General features: G+C 37.6%; 1 protein-coding gene across 1 annotated transcript in view; it reads right to left on the bottom strand.

Moving 5' to 3' along the window:
- LOC148828113 (latent-transforming growth factor beta-binding protein 2-like) overlaps window positions 1–20556 on the bottom strand; it is a 131047-nt gene that overhangs the window by 72612 nt on the left and 37879 nt on the right. The window contains exons 4-7 of the mRNA XM_088925771.1: window positions 7586–7776; window positions 6142–6312; window positions 1615–1815; window positions 59–354 (exon numbers count right to left, since the gene is read on the bottom strand). Coding sequence (XP_088781897.1) covers window positions 59–354; window positions 1615–1815; window positions 6142–6312; window positions 7586–7776 — 859 coding nt within the window. The remainder of the gene's footprint in view (window positions 1–58; window positions 355–1614; window positions 1816–6141; window positions 6313–7585; window positions 7777–20556) is intronic.

The raw sequence follows: 20556 nt of genomic DNA, 5'->3' as shown, positions 1-20556 counted from the left end.
AATGCATAGAAGTCACTATCTGAACTACATACACTCTCAAAAGATTTTCTGTACAAACCTGCCCATCGATGGTCTCTTGGAAACACCTTCCCACATGTCCATTCAACCTGTTATGGAGCCTGGAATGCACATCGCCATTCCCAGAGGTTGATCCGTGCTGTCGGCTGCTCCCATGGCCTTCGCCTGCCTGTGATCTCTGCTGCACGGATCGCACTGACTGCCACCCATTGATGCTGTTCTGTTCAGACCCAGGGGACACCTGGTCAGGTTTCACCCGTGCCACTTGGTGTATCTGGACCTCAGCTTCAGGGGGATGCTGGATGTGCACGTTCACGAGAGATGGGTGCATGGAAGCTGTAGGACCCAGAGATTAGAGTAAGCTACAGTAGCTAGTTTGTTGGTGCTAGGAGGCCATTATTGAATACAACATTCCAATGTAACATGCAACCAATATGAAACAAACAGTTAAAATACATGTAGTTAACCTCTACAGAGTAAAAGAGCCCAACCTCATGCTTTTCATAATATATACTGTATATATGCCACAAATGTAGCTTGACACAATCCTGAAAAATAAAGCTTTTTTTCATTACTGCCATTTACAGCTTAAATGACAGTAATGAGCCACATTCTAAACCTGCTAAGCCCATATAGGAAGTTGGATGTTTCTTCTGTGATGTACAGTAACTCTATGCAGATGTTATCCTGTGTCCTCTAAGGCAGATATACTGTACAGTATTAAAAAGCAAATAGGGTTAAGAAATGAAGGAATGTTAAGGATGCTGCAACATCTGAGCTGACTTCTGCTTTCACTTACCTCATGACAAAGAAACCCAGAAGACAAAAATAAAACAAACTACTGAGGCTGAGTCTTAATGCCCAGTATTTATAGCACTGGTTAAATGTATTTCACTGTTTCTAATCAAACTTCTGTTCTTCAGCTGATGGAATGAGGGGTCAGTCTGTGAACAATATGAGGAATTCAGAAACTTTCAGCCTGCCTGATCCACAATAGAAAGCAAGTTCAGACCTCCGGCTTGAGGTGTTTTGTTCACTAGCAGGCTCATAGGAAGTTAATGTACAGTATTTTGTATTTTATACTTAAAATCAGGGTAAAATAAAGCTGGGTGCAATTAAATCATGGTAAAACTCATGGTAAAGCACAAAACAGTATACTGTAGAAAGATACAATAAACCTCATGGGAATCCTCACACTTCTACACCTGGGGAGTCGGGAAAATGCTTGGTGTATGCAAATGAAAATAATAATTTTATATGCAATTGTATAAAAAACGTGAAGACGACTGACAGGGCACATTTAAAAGAACCACAGAAACAGTTAATATGGCATGCATTGGGGATGAAGGCATAGAGTCCATCAGAGGTAAAAGAGATTCATTCCTTCCTTGAAGAATCTAGCCCAGTAAAGTAAGACCAACTTTTTAACTAATTGCTCCTTTCTCTTTGACCTGCAGTTTTACAAAAACATTTTAGAGGAAATTTGTGGTGGTAGGGGGGTTTGGTTCTTTTTTAGTGACACAAATAATAGCAGAAAAAATATTTTTGTTTTAAAAAGGAACAAGACTGTTACATGTATTCCCAGCACACGGTTACCTAGCTGGTTGGACAGTGGCAGAGTGTACATAGTGTGTGATGAATTGCGGCCTGACTGCCCAGACTCCTTCCTGGCAGTGCTGTGTTTCTCAGGAGGTGGGGCAGGAAGGTGACAGAATTTTCCTGTGGAGTTTGATGGGCACCAGCACTGGTCTCTTCCGATACAGCGTCCGCCACTCATGCAGGGAATCTGGCAGAAATCTACGAGGAAATTGAAGAAAAGTCATCAACAGGGAGACAGGAAGGGACTATGCTTCATTTCCTAAATACTCTGAATGTTAATTTGCTTGATTTGCACACCTACACATTTGCAGGCAGTACTTACTGCCTGGAAAACTAATGAGAAGCAAAGAAAAATCACACAACTGGGATGCAATGTATTTTTATGTCAAACCACTTGTTTCTGAGATGTACTCTGATCCTGTTTTCTGTTTTCTACGTCTTCAAATCAAACGCAACCCGATTCTTTTTTAAAACATTTTAAAACATTTAAAAACATTTTAATGAAGCCTGAACTTTGCCCTGCAGGCACAATCTGTAAAACTGCCATTCCAATTAGAAAGAATTAAATTCAGACTTTAGTAAATGTTTGTCTAGGGTTCTGTTATTGTAAGAGTAAGGGTCAGGAATGTGCAACAATTATAAATAGCAACAAAATGATCTAAAAATAACATCTGTGAAAATAACTGGCCTTTCTTTCTGATGTTCATAGCCATAGAATAAGGCCTAAGGTAAACTGACATATTGTTGGACTGTACAGCAGTACACAAACATGCTTATGACTCCATCAATAAGAAAGAAAGAGTTAGGAAACTAATACATACAGTCACTCATGCAAGAAAGTGTATTCTTCTTCCAGCTTCAAAGAGATGTTAAAAAAACAGAAAATTCATGAAAATGAAAACTCTTTTAATTCAATTACTCAGCAATCACAATGCCAAACATTTCGAGCAGTTGCCTTGTCCCCATTTAATTGCATGTACTGTAAATTTGTCAAGACATCAGTCTGGGAGAACAGACACATTTAAATATGAACTTGGGCCAGTCGTCTGAGAGTCACACCATAAAAGAAGCCATTTAGTTATTAGTATATAATTGACCCAATCAGATGTTTTTAGAAAGAGGCATTTTTGCAAAGAGCTGCCTCCTGTTCTCAGTTTTAGATGTGCTTCTCCATAGTTGTAACTTCTATACCCAGGCTCGTGCTTCACCAGTGATTCACCATCGAGTCCATGAGATTAACTTTGTCAGTGCCATTGAGGATAATGAATACTTGAATGAGGCCCCCTTGTAGTCTTCTCTGTTGAACGCCAAAAAAAAACCCCAGTCCTTCTAACCTTTAGACATTCTTTGAATCAAGGAAAATATCTGGTCCCTTGTCTCTGGAATGATTCCAGAGCCCTGATATCTTCATTGTAAATGGGTGACAAAAATCATATAAAACAGTTTAAATTAGGTCTTAGTAGAGCATTGTACAATTTTAACATGACAGCTTTCGGCTCTTTTAACAAAATACTGTATGTCTTTCACTCTAAAGATGCACGCAAGTTTTTCAAGACTTTGTTCACATGAAATCTTCAACTCGAGATTTAAAATGCATATCACATGATCACATAACACAGAATGGAAAGATCAGGGCAATTTATCACATTTTATAGGATCTCCAAGGAATTTTTGCAGCAGACAGTGGTATCTTAAAAAAAACTTATTTTGTCTCACTGTAAAATTCTGGCACTGTGGTCATTTTGTGATTTAAATGGTGTTTTGAAAATTCATAAAAGGCCATTTCAACAAATCATCAATGCTATACATCACACTTTAATTTTGGTAACTGAATCTTAAAATAATTGTTGAGCTTTGTGAAGGGTATCAGATGTTAAATCAAATGTTCTCTCATGAATAAAGCCTAAAAAAACTTGAGTGAAACACCAAGTTGTTAACCTCAGTCTTTAACATGAAGTCGTTTTCTCATATAAGGACATTGTGCAGGAGAAATGAATTCATGGCATTGATTTATATTACAGCTATGATAAATTCATTGCAAAGCGAAACAAAATCGTGACACAGGAAGTCAGAAGGACATTCTAAAACTACTTTGCTTAACATTCCAATGTAATTATCTAACAGTTTATAAAGCAAATCCATAACAATGCAGGGTACACAGAAATTTATGTGGAGAGATGTTTGTGGGTTGTGGGAACAACTGCATGAGCTTTCTCAACTGCAGCAGTAATTACTCCAATGAGGCATCACTACATTGAAAGACTTTCACTGCAGACATGCCTTCAAGCCAGAAGTCTATATTTCCTTACTGCACAAACCCCTTTATCTTCTGACAGAGTTCATAAAATGATTTACTGCTAAACATTTTAAAGAATAAAACGCCAGAAGTGGTCAAGATCTAAAAAAAATAGAACAGGTGGTTCTTGAGAGAATGCCTGCAGAGTTCTTTCAAAGTAAAGAACATTTGCCAACGAAGCTTATATTCTCCATACCTCAAAAGAAGACCTGTAAATGATTTCAAACCTAAGCTGCTCTGAATAAAGTTTCAAGGCTAGGGATATAAAAAACGCAATCAGACCTCCGGTTAGAATGTGGACTAGAATGGCACTGTCATACAGAAAGTCTCCCAACGAGCTTGTAATACAGACCCGAAAATATTTTTTTTCTTCACATTAAGTTTTCTAAAAAGAAAAGCAATCAGCCCTGAACAACAACAACGTTTTTATACGAAAGACTCTTAATTAAAGCTACAGGGTCATATGAAATGTTTTATCAAAGGCAGAAAATGTTGCTTTGCATTTGTAAATAAGAAGCATCAGAAAATGTACTGTTGAATAGAATGGAGAAAAGGGCTGCACCTGATCAGGTAACATTCCTATAAATTCCTTTGCTGTATTGGCATATGGATCATGCAAGGAAAGGAAATACCGGCAAAGCACTGTAGACATGTGTGGAATGAGAATTCTGTCAGACACCATTAGTTCTATAGTTCCCTCAGCCACACTGTGTGGTTTAGTGCTGCTAGCTATTAGCCACAGTCTTGTTGTCCACAGGTCTCCAGAGACTAGGACAAAACCGCAGTTGGAGCTGAGGACTAGGGTTGTAGGAAGTAACAAACCAATTAGACATACTGTACAGTACTGGTTAAATTATAACTACAAAACTAGATATATATTTTTTTATTTTATTTTCTATTGTTATGGGTCCCTAGTTCCAGTGTTTTTTTTTTATTATTCACTGGTTTTGTGAGCCAAATCATTATTTTGCAAATATGAAACAATTTTACTCTGACCTGCTTGTTTCAGTATATGCAGAAACCAGAGTACAAGAGTAATAACCCTAAAATGTGGTGCACAGAAACTCCTGATCTTAGTGGAAAAATGTACTCTCTACAGGTATATACAGTATATGAACTCAAATGGTTTTGTGCAATGTGTAAGTTAAATGAGAAATACAATATTATGAATGAACATAGCATGACACTAAAATTACACTATTCTCATTATAAAAGGTAAAACATTAACCATTATAATCAGGTTATCACCTGTTGTACACTTGACATTAGCTGAGCAATTTCCACAACTAAACATCTTGGTCTACAATCACCCTTTAACAATATTAAAACATCTCTAGAGCAACCATGACTATTTTTCTGCAATGCATACTGCCTTACAACTGAAGTGTTGAATAACAGACAGTATTTGTTTATATACAGCTTCTAAGCGTTTCCCCACCAGAATAATAGGGCACTGCCCCCAAGGAATTTAAATATTTACAGCTATCCTATTTAAAAGAAATAGAGTCACAGAGCTACAGTGAAATACAATTCTGTATGCTATCAATATTCCAGAAAGCTTAGAAGTTTTTGTTCCATGTAAACGGTCCCTAGTCACATTATATTCACCATGTTTTGTTAGGTATTGTCACCATCTCTAAGAGAGGATTTTCCTCACGCTTGTGAAAAAAACCAAGGATAAATCCTTAATTGAATACAATCGCTGTAAATCCTTGTTCACAGTGCAGCCCCTTCTCCTTTTCTAAAGCATCCGAAACGGTCAATCAGGGCAAGTGAAAGGGTTGTGTCAATGACCACAAGACAGGGGTAAGAGCTTAGAGCGTGAGAGATCAGGAAAAAAAAACTTCTGAGTGCAGAACTGAATCAGCCCTAAATGGTTCATTAGAAAAAATTCTTTATGGATGCTGCTTTTCCTTTCTAAAAGACGAAACAGTGGAAGATTTCCTGGCTAATCCAAAATGCAATTATTCTTTACCATTTTGTTAGTTCTTTCAACAAGGTATTAGTTTACCCCCATTCAAATACCCAGAGGCTTAGTGAGAGATTGTATCCCTGCACTTTTTTTTTCATAAAGCATTACGATTACTATTTAAACTATTTAAACAGGCACAGAGGATGACAAATTTGTTGGGCAGTGTGTTTCTGTTGGAGGCTTTTACAAAAAAGCAATAAACTTTAACAAGACAAAACAGAGTGCAAAACTAAAATAAAAATGCTTAAATACTTACACATGCGGAATCCAGACTTGGACACCTGGCTCTGCGTATTCTCACTGTAAATAGTTGTGGTGTCTCCTTTCTCACAGCTATTGAAACACTGGCCACTCCGACAGACCCTCTTGCAGATCATTGGGGTGAAGACGATCTTGATGCGGTCTATATTCGCTGTCAGGTTGGCTCCTATGAGAAGGAACACCTCCATCACCAAAAATGAGACTTTTGCTGTAAGCAGCATATTCAGACAAACTGATGTGAGGCTTACTTCTGTAGAGCGTTGGGGGGAAAAAAATAGAGGTTTGTTTGGTACTTGCTGGGTAGCAAGCAATGTAGCTGAGTGATGTCTCACAGGGCTGCTGGCTGTAAGGAGCAGCTCCAGTTTACAGCGGGCTGGCTTCCAGGCTGTTATCATAAGGATGAGGTGTACACAGGGAAAGTTGTGTAATGGTGGGAACTCAGTCAATTCACATTGCACTGGAAAATCTTGAACATTGGACAGATCTTATTTATGGAAATTAATAAAAGAAGAATTAACACTAGTTGGCAATTAAGCCAATTATCAAATTACCAGCAATACGGGGTTATTTCTCATTCTCTAGGGTAAGCAAAATTCTACAACATGAAGTCTTTGGGAGGCCGGAGAGATCGGTGGCAAGCCTGATACTTTGTGAGACTTGGTCCAAGGTGAAAAATCACAAGAGGAGCCTGTCCTATTCAGATGCAAGCCTTTGCTCAGTTTTTAAGCAGCCCCTCTAAGACATTGCTGTTAACTCTCCAGGCTTTTAGCTTCAGATAACAAACGGCTGTCGCTCTTGTAATAAAAAAAAACCCACTGTGGGCTGACGGCTTGGGACAAGGCCAGATTTAACTTTTTATCTAATGTTCCATTCACTGGAGACCTTCTCTGTGTCTAGAAATGCCACACAGCTCTCACTCCTGCTCAGTGATACCTGTGAATAAGAGACTTGGAAAACAGAGAAGAGAGAGTATGTTGATCAGATCAAAGTGATGAATGAAAGGTTTGGATTCTTTTTATTCCAGTTCCCCAAAAGTGTTTCTTTTTTTTCCAAAAAGGGTTTTTGAACCAAACCCCTCAGGATGTGTCTGTTGGCCTGTTCTTTAAGAGATGAAAGATGGAAACAAAAAGCAATATGGTAGTTTTTTACTACCAACCCCCCCCCCCCCCACCCACCCACCCACACACAAAAGAAAATAATCCTTCAGATTTGGAAATGGGACTATAAAACAAGAACAAGAGCAAAGAAAACCACTAAACAAAATTGTAGCACAGCTGGCCTATTCAGCCCTAAATATATTTTAGTATTGTTAGTACTGTTGTGATACAGCGTATAACTCGACAGCACTAGAAGATTTGAATGAGCAATTTCAACTACAGGTAGAACTCGATGTCCATTAAAGTCTCTTGGCTGAAACACAGGATTCAGACCTGTAGTACCTTTGGGGTCCACAGCGGAATTAAAGTTCTCTTGGGTGGATGCTGGTTGCTGGCTGACGTGCAACTGCCCATTCCCATTGGGCAGAGCATTGGATGTGATCTGCCCGTTGGGCGATGGATAACGTTTGACTGTTCGGGATGTCCCCGTCTGATGGGAAGAAGACTCTGCTTGCACTGGTCTGATCTGTGTGCTGTGAATACAACAAGAAGAGACCGAAACACTTAGCCAAGACACCACTCCGTTCCAATAACGACCTTGTCCTATAGGATGTGGCAAAATATTTCTTGTATCCTATCTTCAGATAGGATAGCGTTGAAGACGAATGACGAACACTAATTACCATATCCCACAGTTATGGATGTTTGCCCGTTATGCCTTCCGGCATATAGGGGCAGCAACATCCTGTTGCTCTTTCCATAACATTAGTTTTTTACGGGACAGGGTTGTTACACTTGTGCCCAACCTCCAACATGGAGGACCTGGCACCTGACGTGGGACACAAACCCACTCCCCTGAGATTATGAGTCCCATGCTCTACCAACAGAGCTAGCCGGGGACCTAGACCACAGGTACAGTACCTGTATATGACACAGCATGTAATTGAAATGTTCCATAAAAAAACAACTGATTGCTTATTGAAAACCTCATCACAGATTGTATTGTTTGCATTAATGAAGTTACTAGAGCATACCATCCTGAGGGGACCTCTTCATCTCTGTGCAACATACTCTCTTACCTTGCACTAAACCGCAGCCAATATGAAAAGTTGTTCTGATCTCTAGTAATTAACAAAGCTGAAAAAAAGATGACTGCTGCATACTTCTGAGTCTCACAGAATTTAATACTTGAATTTGGCACTTTAACCCTCTGTCAGAGGTTTTAGATTAAACAAAGCAAACACCCAGCAGCATTTTGAAGTGTGGCACAAAACATTATCTTCAACTCAGACTTGTGTCAACAAACTTCCTGAAGGGTAGATTGCTTTGTTTTATACTCAGTACTTCAGTTCCCCATGTTTGTTTGAACTAACCTGTACTTTGAATTCATTCTATTTGAAAGTGACACAACCTCTGTTTTTAATGTAATATATGGCTATAAGAAGTACAGAAAAATTTGGTTTTCATACCAACATCACTTTTCTGAGGCTAATTGCACAACTGCAGTCCATAAACCTTTGCTTTTCCCTAATTACTGGCACAGCCACACAGGGGAAGTTAGATCATGCAGAAGCAAGACCATGACATTCCAACATAAGAGAGTCTCACAGACACCTGAGCAGGAATGTGTTCTAAAGGAAAGAATTGTGTGCAGAAACCTGAGTAAATAATTACTTCAATCTGCAGGTGTAGGGCTTCCACTGGACTGACAGCCTGATTTACCATTTAGATTATTACATTTATGACAAAGAGCTGGATCTCATTGATTTACAGTAAAATAACAGTGGATAAATGCACAGCGGCTAGCATACAGCCAGAACAAAGGATAGCTGAGGAAAGAAACAGAAACTCTTTTATAGCCAAATCTTTCCCAAATTACACCAGCAGGTTGCCGAACTGTAGCATTTGAGGGCACACTGACACAGCCCGATAAATTTAATACTCAGTAATCCCAAAGGGTCATTTTCATTTCTCTGGAGGTTTTCCCTGGGCTATTTTCACTAGCCCTTTCCCAGTTCTCCTCTTTTCATTTTCTCCAGTTCTGGCCATTGATGGTTGCATGCTTTCCAATAAACATTTTAAGCTGCAGCAAAGCCAGACTGGTGCTACATTGTGAGGGTCGGTGACACACTGAATAGGCCATAGAATACAATTCCAAGACAAGGGAAAGAAATAAAATGTGATCTATTCTTGGATCCTTCAATTTATGGGTACCTAAACAAAAAAAAAAACATTACATTCTTAATTAGGACTTTTAAATGTTTACTGCCGCCAGTGACACCAGACAACGAAAATGAGACTTCATGTTATACACCCAACCTGGATTACACAGAAGTTGTTGTGACCAGTAAACCTAACCTTTTTCTAGGCCGCCCACCCTGACATCCTGCGTGAGCTGTCATCCTGGGCTAGACCAGATGTTTTATTTACTATTGAAATATTTCCTTGAGAATGAGGTAACCAGTCCGGCCTCTATATTTGGATTTGGGATGCATTCTCCTTGTTTGATCTCATCTGTACTTCAAGGCTCAATGAATTAACATTGAAGGGATCTCCAGCCATATTCTGGGTGAACAAAAAGTAACTGGAAGAGCTTGCCAAAACGCAATACAATATAAGGAAAATATGTCCTCATTATCAAATTATAGCAAGCTATTTTCGTTCAATTTTTTTATCTGACATATGACAGAAAAGCACACTACGAACCATTAACAAATTTACTGTAGAATGTCTTGGATTACCAACTACAATAATTTTCTTTTTTTATTATAATATTAGATTTGCTATTCCTCTCTCATAAAACCTACCCTCACCCCTCAAGAATGCAGTAAGAGATTAAATCAAACATAAACCTCAAAGAACACAACTTAATAATATTGGAATCTGTCATAATAGAGGAAAACAGGCACACCCTGCAGCATTATAAGGTAATGTGACAGTGGTACCAAAAACTACACATTGTCTACATTAAAGAGAAGGAACCTGAGGGGACAAATGAAGTAACAAGTATATTCAGTGGTGCTGTATCAGCACTGGAGGAAATGAGGATGTAAAAAATTTGGGGTTTTCTCAGCATCGCTAGTTTGCAGCTAAAAAATCTCAGTGTAGAGTCAAATATTTTGTTTAATAGGTTGGTACTTTATAAATTTATGTTTTTAAATTATACTGCTGTATTATTTTTATTTTTACTGACCTGAAGGGTACTTTCTCCTAATTAAAGGTCATATAAGCACTATATTTAAATTAAAACATAATGTCTCATCTTGAAATTTAGACTGTTCATTGTATAATAACTATTTTGTATAACGTTTCTATGGCCAAGGCTATCTACACAAATGAAGGACTACATCTTAATGAGACTGGCACTAATCCATTGAAACTAGACTGGAAGTGGGGAGTATCCATAGAACTTCTACAAAGGAGATGCACAAGGGAACAGAACCCCACTGAAAACAAAATGTCATGGACCATGTTATTAAATTCTTATACTTCAATACCAGGGATATGACAAATACTAAGAGATTAGCATGTAATTGTAATGTAACTGGAATGGCTGAAACATTGGTTTCATAACCATAAACCTGCTCTGCTGTTGCATTATTGCTGCACTATCTAGTGCATCTGTTTTCCCACTATTTAAATTATATTTCCACTTTATCTTCCTTGATGGGGGCTACTGGCAAGAAAATAAAAAGGAAAAAAATGACAACTATTCTTCACAGGTTTGGAATAAAACAGTTATATGCGATTGCTTCTTGGATTAAAATTTACAGTATAAACATTAAAGTCCTGTTTTTGTTTTCTAAAAAAGGTACCCCACTTTGGCCTCTTCTGAACAAAATAATGCATCTTTCTTAGGTATCAGTATAACCTTTCAAAACCCAGGTAGAAACTTGTGGCAATGTTACGACATCAATAAATCAGCTCCACAGAAGTGCTTTTGACAGATTATTTCAGTCATAACTGTACACAGCTGGATATTCAAGCGAAAGGGGAGTGTTTTCATTGCAGCTGTTGGAAGCTCAAGTCTTTAGAGACTGAAAGGCGAGGACAATGCCCTGCGGACAGGCAGTATTTATAAACCAGGTTTAAAGTTTTTTTTTTTACTCTGCTAACAGTTTCACATCACACACTGACCAATTTATTCCTTTATGCCCAGAAACTAGTGTTCTGAAATCGAGAAGGGTTCACACTGTAAAGTCCTCCATATAGCACAACAGATTGTTGTTTTCACTTTCATTTAAATCAAGTCGCATTAATATTCTGTAACAACTCTAGCGGTGAATTCTCCTTTTCATCATCACTTTTTGCAGAATGTTATTATGATTATTTGATATTGGCATTAAAAGTAAGCTCACTTTCTCACTTTGGGTGTAGGAAAAAGCTGACAGCTCAATTTACTGTATTTCTTTAGGAGATAATTTTGTGGGACTTTTCAATTGATTCTGTTTAGTTCACCTCTATTTACTGTATTGTTTACCCATGATGTGTAGGCTTTATAGTCATCGACAAATCATGTTTGTAGTTATCTGTCCATATCTTATCATTTTTTGTTAATATTAATGGTGTTGGGGGGGACAGCTGGACTGAAGATTACTAGACCCAGTTATATGCAGCGGGGTTCATTCCTTCTCACCTGACCCACAAGCAGTTCTCTAGGGGAAGAAAATGAGTCTGATTTGAGTTTATATTGTTACAAATCAACTGTAAAAAATCAACACTCTCCCCCATGGTACAGTACTTAAACACACACAAGACATTCCCATTCTGAACACCTGCTCAACAGGAGGAATTAACATAGATAACAGAGTTTAATTTTAAGATAGAAGGCAAGGTTGCATGAGTAACGTTTTTCAGATATCTGGCACACAATTTGAAAATTAAACACATTTGGGAAATCAAATTAGTAACTAATATGAATAACAGCCTGGAGGAAAGGACTTACAATTGTTCCAATACATTACATAGTATGGTTATTTTGGCACAGGCCATGATATTTCCTAAAACAAGGTGAATCTCTGCATTGCATCATGCAAATGATCCTTCTCATAAAACATCATTGGCATTTATTACAGGAAGCCTCTTAGTAGAGCTAGTTTTCCAGTACCAGAGCAGGGTCTTATTCAGTGAACCACAGCAGTGATTGATCTCAATACCCCTTGCTGCTCCTATCATTCATGTATGACCCCTTAGTTTGCTTTGACATTAAGCATAAACCTAGACTTCCTTTTAAACAGAGACTAATTGTCAAGAAATGTTACAGCAATGCTGTTTGAAAGGCCAAGAACAATTGTAATTGATCTACTGACATAACAGCAAATAAATACAGGACATTCCTTAGGGGAGAAACAAAGTGAAATCTAAATTTTGCCTAGTTCTGTGCCCAAACCATTTGTCATCCTTAGAGCATGCATGACCTTAGCTCACAGGACACCACGGATAACCACATCATATTTTTTAACAGACTTATATTCACAATTGGCAGGACAAGGAAACCAGCTTGTCACAAAGTAACAGAGCAGTTATCCAATTATTTGGTGAAAGAGAGCTAGACGAAAATGGCAAAAACTTCAGATGAACCAGGAAAACCAAAAGAACATCCTAATGACGGTGAGGAGCAGGACTTAATGAGCTAGCCTATTTTTTTAGAAACCTAAGGAGAAACAAATATATATATTTAAGAAACCAACAGAAAACAAAAATGAAGACGCAGAGACCCAGAGTTTTCAGTCCTCTTGCTCATGTAAGTCCTGTGAAATGCATTTTTAATAGCTCTTAATTGCATAATTCAGCAGAACAAAATGGCACACATTCATTTTCGCACAGTGCTTGGGGAAACGGCAGCCGCCTTTGTGACATTCTGCAGGCGTGCTTTGTTAGTGTGCCAGGAACTGCTAGATACTGTGGTGGTGGGGAGGGGGGAGTTCTCAAAACAGATCACTTCCTATCAGTACATTTTTCAAATTGCTATTGTTATTCTGGTTGTGCCCATCGGAAACTCCACTCTGGTGCCCTGTTCACCTAAATTAATTTGATGAGTGAAAAGAACTAATCCCCCTTACCTCCCCACGCCGTGCTCTTTCTGACTGACAGTGGTCTACATTCATTAGCAGCAGCACAGGACATTAACTTCAACAGGCTCCATATTCATTTCCCATTTCTGATCCTGAATACATTCCAGTTTCTTATTGCCCACTAACCCCCTACTTTCTTCTCTCACACTTTTGAACTACTTCTGGAACATCAGCCTTTAAAGAAACAGGGAGCAAACCACATTGTTAGCTTGGAATCCACATACCACTGCCAAGATTTCATTACAACACAAGAGTTGGGAACTTTCTAGCTGGATCATTCCACAGGCAGTCTTAGGGGGAAAAAAAACTTCAGGTACGGTAGATAAACAACAAATACGTACCCCATGGAAAATAAAATGCTACATTTCTAAGCGACTAAATTGTAACATGCCACAGATTCCTGAAGAAATGCCATTCACAGTTCTTCGCTCACTCCTAAAATCGTTCTTCAATTTCCTAAATCCAAACAAATATATGACAAATTAAAAGCAGAGGATGAGTACCGTGAAAACATTACATATGCCCACGATATAAAACCTTTAAAAGAGAAACAGTTTTAAAATAGGCAGCCCTGGTACTAGTTCTAGTCACAGCTGTGCAAGTAACACATTTTAAACAACAAAGTATTCATTGGACCTTAGTGTATGCATTTCATTTTTTATATTTATGTCATGTATTTTATATTTCTCTATTAAAATATGCTTTAATTTTCCATACACATTTTGGGACCTTTATTATTAAACTCGTGTGGTTTACTCCATATCAGGATTAGCCTACATATCAAATTGTGATAGCACTTGCACTTCAATAGCCAGGAAACACCTGGCTTTTCCCACCTTATAACCTTTGTGTTTAGCTGTCAGATAGGGTACTAAGGTGCAAGAATCAATACAGTGGCTAAACATAACTTCAGAAATCATATTATGTACAAGGACCACAATGTCCTTAATACTGTGTATCATCAAAAGTTGCTAGTTCTCTGTGGTTAGGTCCATCACACAACTGACTTCTTACATTAGTAAAATACACTAGTGGGTACAACATTTTAAAGCATAATGTACAAAACAATGCACCATGTGAAGAGCATTTTACTAAACGGTAAAACATCAGTCACACTGAGCATCAAAGCCCGCTGATGGGTCATACTGTACCTTGCTGTAGTAAAAGAGCAGATTGCCACATTGTAGCCTTATTTGAAAAATCACACAATCTTGAATTTTTGTTTAAAAGTAAAAACAGCACTCCAAGCTAGTTTTCTCTAGTTAATGGCAAAAAATGAAATGACAGAATGATTTAAGATTTTCGTTTGGATGCCGAAAACAGCAATTTGGTGATGTGTTGGCTATCTGAGCAATCTCCTCCGACAGCAGGCAGCAATGTCTGGTGCTTTATAAGTTCTGGCACCAGTGAAAAATGCGTGCGTTAGTCTGGGTTTCTCCAAAACAGTCCCTAAGGGCTTCAGTGACCACCACATTTTAAAATTGGTGTGTTATATAAGTTTTATCTTCAGTAATGTACAGCCTGTGAACCCAGAAAAAAGAGTGTCTCCATGGGACATGCTAAGCTTGTTTTAACAAACTGTTCACTACCAAGAGATTTGTAAGCATTTAATCATGTTAAGAGAACAAGAACGCTTTTTGTGACTAGCACTGGCACCAAATGCCTCGTACATACCATGAATGAGAGACTTAACTAATAAATGCACAGACAGGAAAAGCTCCTCATCAAGAAATCGTCTAGTGCATAACAGCCAGAAGTAATGACTGCAATGCGATCAGGAGTGAAGAAATCTATGATATAGTACGCTTTGGGCAAATGCCAGACACCAACATAGTTCTCATTATCATAAAACACATTTATTATTTAACAGCCATGCTTATTATGATGTGCACTTTAACTAGTGCTCATAATTAAAATTGATTTAAAATAAACATTAGTAATGCTTGCAGCTGATTACTCACGTTTTCTTACAGCTTGCAGCCTACACATTACCTTCACTACTATAGCAAAAATCTGCGGCAATATCACAGAATGAAGCCTGAAATTTTAAGGTTCTCCGCAATGCTCTGTTTCCTTGTCCTCATTTTACTCTCTGAAGCCTACACGTAGGCATAAGAACAGTTTTGTATGAAAACAAGCCATAATATGCAGTGAAATGAATGAAACCCTACTCTTAAAGTAAAACAAAAAATAACAAAACAATTATCTTTAACTTACAGCAGAGATGCTGTAAGCATTAAAAACATACTTTGCATCATATAAATGTATACCCTTAGTACAAAACATACACAAAAATGCTCACAAAAAGGTATGTAAATTCCTATTTAACAAGTGCACATTGCTTAGAAGCAACTTCCTGCACACCTGCACAGCATAACTTGAATGTATCTTTCTTAAATTCACAGTACTTTAAATCTCCAGCTTACGTGTGTGTAACATTAATAAGTTCAACAAAATGTTATTATAGCTGGCAGTAACAGTAGCATTCATCTGTAAACAATAAGAAATTGTTGTAAATTGTGCATTTCAATGCTCAAAAGGCCAAACAGGAGTAGAGTTAAACAGACCATAGATTATTGTTAGTGCATTCACCTACTATTATTAGATATAAATACCACTATATGTTTATTTTAAATTTAGATTTGTATGAATTGAAATACTAACATTTACTGTACTCACAAAATTGCATGCAAAATATATACTGTTTTAAAAATATCGTAGAGGCATTTATACATGTCTGCACAGATTCCAAAGCCGTAGTAAACGCTCAGGAATTTTGGACATGGAAAACGTTGGATGTTATTCTAAAATGTCTGGCCAACACGGCTCATACAGACTAAATGACACTGAGTTGTTAGGAGGAAGGAACAGTTAACACTAAAAGAAATCAGAATAACTCGGATAAAAACCTGTTAGACAACACCTGCAGTGCTACACGGAAATAGATTTTCTGGTTTGCTGCTGTCAGTAGCACTGTCTTACAGTCATTGCTAAAAGAAATGTTAAAGTCCAAATATTCTTACTGAGACCTTAAAAGAGTATCACTGAGGCGTGGTCAAACATTTTTTACATCTAGGTTTTGGTATTTTGGGGGGCAGCAAATTTAAAACACAGGTACGTGACCAATTACTAGAATACTCTGAATAAACAAATGAATGACCACCAGAAAACAAATACAGGGAAGTGCAATCTCCTTAAAAAGGTATTGTTTGCCCAATTATGTATGAACAAGCTACTTATTGAGAAATTAGTCCTCTTGTCCCTTGAAGAAAGCTAGAGGAGTTCTCCTTTCAATGTGAATGCAAGATCTGTTTCATGGGGATAATGGCAAAATGTTTATTACCCCCTGAGAGCCTGCCAAGCACTTTAAGTGGGTCGATGTTAATCTGGTAGATCTGTTAACAATTCCTTCACCTTCATACACTCAAAACCATGTGTTATTAAACAACCCTGGACTGGTCTCACAGCAGCAAGGATAACTGAAAAAGACAAAATCACACATGTATGGATACATACTGTACAGCACTTTGTGACATAAGCTTAACACTAAAATGACAAGACCTTTTCTACCTTCTTCTGGTCAGTTTAATAAGGCTGTACAGTATGTGAGAAAGGTCTAATTTGTCAGTGAAGAGGTTCCTTTTCCTCTCCTTGTGCTAAGTGGTTACATAGAACGGTTATGAACTGTTACAAAAGCAATCGGCAAACTACCTTTTTTTTTTCCAGTATCTAACTGATCCAATGACTTCATCTAGTTGTTTGGAGGAAGCCAGGGATTCAGCGTTAACAACATGGCTGGGCAGCGTGTTTTATCAATGCAGTTGCCAAATATGAACATCTACTTCATCTGAGAAAAATTTCTCATTTGCGAAGGCTTTTCAATGTTATTTTCAGAAGAAACGCACACAGCTCTGCATTGTAAATTAAGGATATCCAGAGTGAAGGGGTGTCCTGTCATGAAAAAACGTGATTTGCACTGTTTTTACAGACATGCAGTCTAGACACAAATCTCTTTCAATGGATACATACAGCACTTTATAGATATTGAGAGCTGATTGCTTTATGCTGCACTGTGAATCAAGAATCGAAAGATAATTGGTTGTCGGGTACAGGACAGATACATATTTTTCTGATTGCACCTTTCTACCAGGTGACTAGGCAGAGATACATTAGCTTAGAGATGTTGCAATGTTTTACAATGTGTATCCGCTTGAATTACATGGCCTTTGGTGTCAATGCCCAAGGCTGGTGAAAGGTAGAGCAAGGAAGTAAAGCAGCTTTCTACTTCATACTTGTACTCTAGTTGACAACCGAAATCGGGGTTCGGACATTTGAGTCTACATTCAAGCAACATGTATGCTGACAATACCTAAAGCAACTGAAAGCTGCAGAAGAGTGGAAGAAAAAGAGGATGTGATGTGTTTCGATTGTTCTAGAATTCTCGCTTGTGCCAGACATATTCTTTTAAATAAATTTGGTCATTTTTGGCTCTTTGTGTGTCTGAAGAAACGGACTGTTGTTTCACATTGTCATGAAGATCAATGGACACATAATCCACATACAATCTCATTTACTTTAGAGAAACCACAAAGAGTATTACTTTTCATCCTTTATTATTTCATATTATGAGACCAAGTGTACAGCCAAATAACTGCTTGATGGACACTGTAAGGAAGTTACTTGAATGATCAATTATTTGCTTCAATGATCTTAAACACCACAAAATGTATTCTCTTTACCTGTAGTAAATAATTAATGTATGTTCACAACTGCTTCATTCTTCTTAATCTGTTTTCTTCTTTCTTTTTACTTTTCAGTTTGGGATATCCATATGTATTAATAACTACATTCTTAAGTATAATGGTCCATAATTATCTATTTTACCAGCAGTTTACTCTTACAGAAGGAAAGTGATTAATTTGTTAGGGAGAGAAAGGTGTTGGTGCTGAATAAATCAGAAGCTCTTTTTGCACTGTGATACAAATTCAGCTAAAGTGGTTCAACATCAGTTACACGCACCGGAATAACACCTTGGCTACCCTTTTTGTGGTAGTACATAATCTGAGCAAAGGCTTGGTTTTCCATAAATTGATACCTTTGCAGAAAACGAATGAAGTTTTCCAAACAAAATTATGGACAAGTGATTGAGGTAACCCAGTGTTCTGTTCAATAAACATTTAGTGCTTGAAGTATTCCATGTTTAAATATGTATAAGATACATACAACTACTGCCATGCATGCTATTTATGTGTGTGCGGTATCTTGTTTGTTGTTGCTGATCATAACAGAACTCCATGCGGATAATCCATCAAACCACATTGAAGTGTGCTCAATTTGAAACATGAAATAACCTCTAAATGTCAGTCACATCAAAGAGAGACCACAAAATTACAAGGCATAAGGATAATTTAATCTCTCATGGTTTATTATAATGATGGCATTACTGATCTGTTGTTTTGTGGTGCAATAACCTACACATAATCCTTGCGGTATTCCCGATCATAATCGTTACTAGCTGTTTCTCTAATTCCTCCACACAGAACCCATAAACCAAACATTACATCTCTGTTTGAAAATGTAACAAAGGTAATTATCATCTCTTTAAAATAAGCAATCAAATTGATCATTTTTGTCAGCATCTGTCTTTACTTTACTTAACAGGATGTAAAAAGACAATGTCCTCATTATTAATTTTACCAAGTAATATTTTAACAGATGCATGTGGAATGAATAAAGGACTCAAAGCTCAGGATCGAAGACTGATTTCTTGAAAAACCTCTCATTAGAAGCAAACCCAAGAACATTTTTTTTTATTGGAGGAGCGAAGACCATGTGAGGAAGCTAAGCTTTATTAGAATTCTCTCTTGTTGGCTGCAGATCTGCTCCATATTAAAACCACAAAAAAGAAAACTAAAAATACATTAAACATTACTCAGCATGTACTGAGCAGCACTGAGTTCCATTCTAAATTATGTGCATGCATAAATATGTGTGATGGAAATGGTTTTGCTTTTCTCCCAGAAATGATGCTTAGTGCCCAGACTTGCAAAATCTGGCTATCTACAACAAAAAAACACCTCTATTTTGCCAAAGATTTTAATATTTAGTTCCAAATTGTAAAGCAAAACAAATCACTGTGACGATAAGTTTACTGCTAGACATTAAAAAAACAAATTTATTTTACAAATAAATTTCAGAATTACTAATATTTTATGGAAAAGGAATATCACATGGAACATGGGTTAATCCTATTAGTCTGAACCCATCCAGAACATACCATAACTGAGTGCAGTGTGCCACTGCACTCAACAGCATTCTTCAGCTACAGTTGAAATATTTAGGTATTTTTCAAAAATATACTGTAATCCATTCCTTGTTCATCTGGTGATGTTAGAAGATAACTGACAACATCCAGGAAAATCTAAGCACTTTTTGCACGGCACTGCAAAATCAGAATGTTCTACATAGTAAGTAACTCTGGTTATAACAGCAACCAAATTATCACTGGGGTTGTTTTACTGATAAAAGGTGAAGGTCTAATACAATTTACGTGGTTGTAGAGCTAGCCTAAAAACACTAAAAAAAGTTAAGGTTTATAGACGGTTAAAACCCTCAAGATGATCGGTCTGCAGCCAGTTCAGGTGGCACATGTGGTGCCATCAGTCTGACTGTGTGTAAGGAGTGTGCTTAATATGGAACATACTGTATTGTTCCTTCAATTAAGTGTTATAAAGAGATCCTAGTGCTCCTACAATGTACCTTTATGCTGGCCAAACAGCAGTAAGCAATTAGGAATGATATTTGCCTATTGTGCTTAGATAGCATCACTTGTTGTCATTATTGCCTTACTTAATTGTTCCTCCCCGCAGATGTTTCTAATCTTGGAAAACTGTGTGTCATGAAACAAAACACAAGGGTGAACTGTGCTTTCAAGTCAGCACTCCTACTGCCAGTATAAATCACAGCACTTGGTTTTCATTCCAAAACCCTCATAAGCCTTATCTATTACCCAGGCCCTGTAAATCTGTGGACAGTGTATTATCCCTATATCACATTAGTGCCAAGCCCTGTGCCAAACTTCGTGCCCAACTCCAAGGTGGCAGACATAACTTGGTATTCAATACTAGGGGCAGGCTTCACTCACTGAAAATAAATGACATTTGCACAACGAGCCAAAACAACTCGTTCCATTTCATGCTTTGGAGGCTTTGCTGATCTTAAGTGTAGGGCTGTCTCCAT

Source organism: Atractosteus spatula, chromosome 9, assembly GCF_055471065.1.
Source record: "Atractosteus spatula isolate fAtrSpa1 chromosome 9, fAtrSpa1.hap1, whole genome shotgun sequence".
Lineage (NCBI taxonomy): Eukaryota > Metazoa > Chordata > Actinopteri > Semionotiformes > Lepisosteidae > Atractosteus > Atractosteus spatula.
The sequence above is the reverse complement of the archived record's forward strand: the minus strand, read 5'-3'. Positions and strand labels throughout refer to the sequence as shown.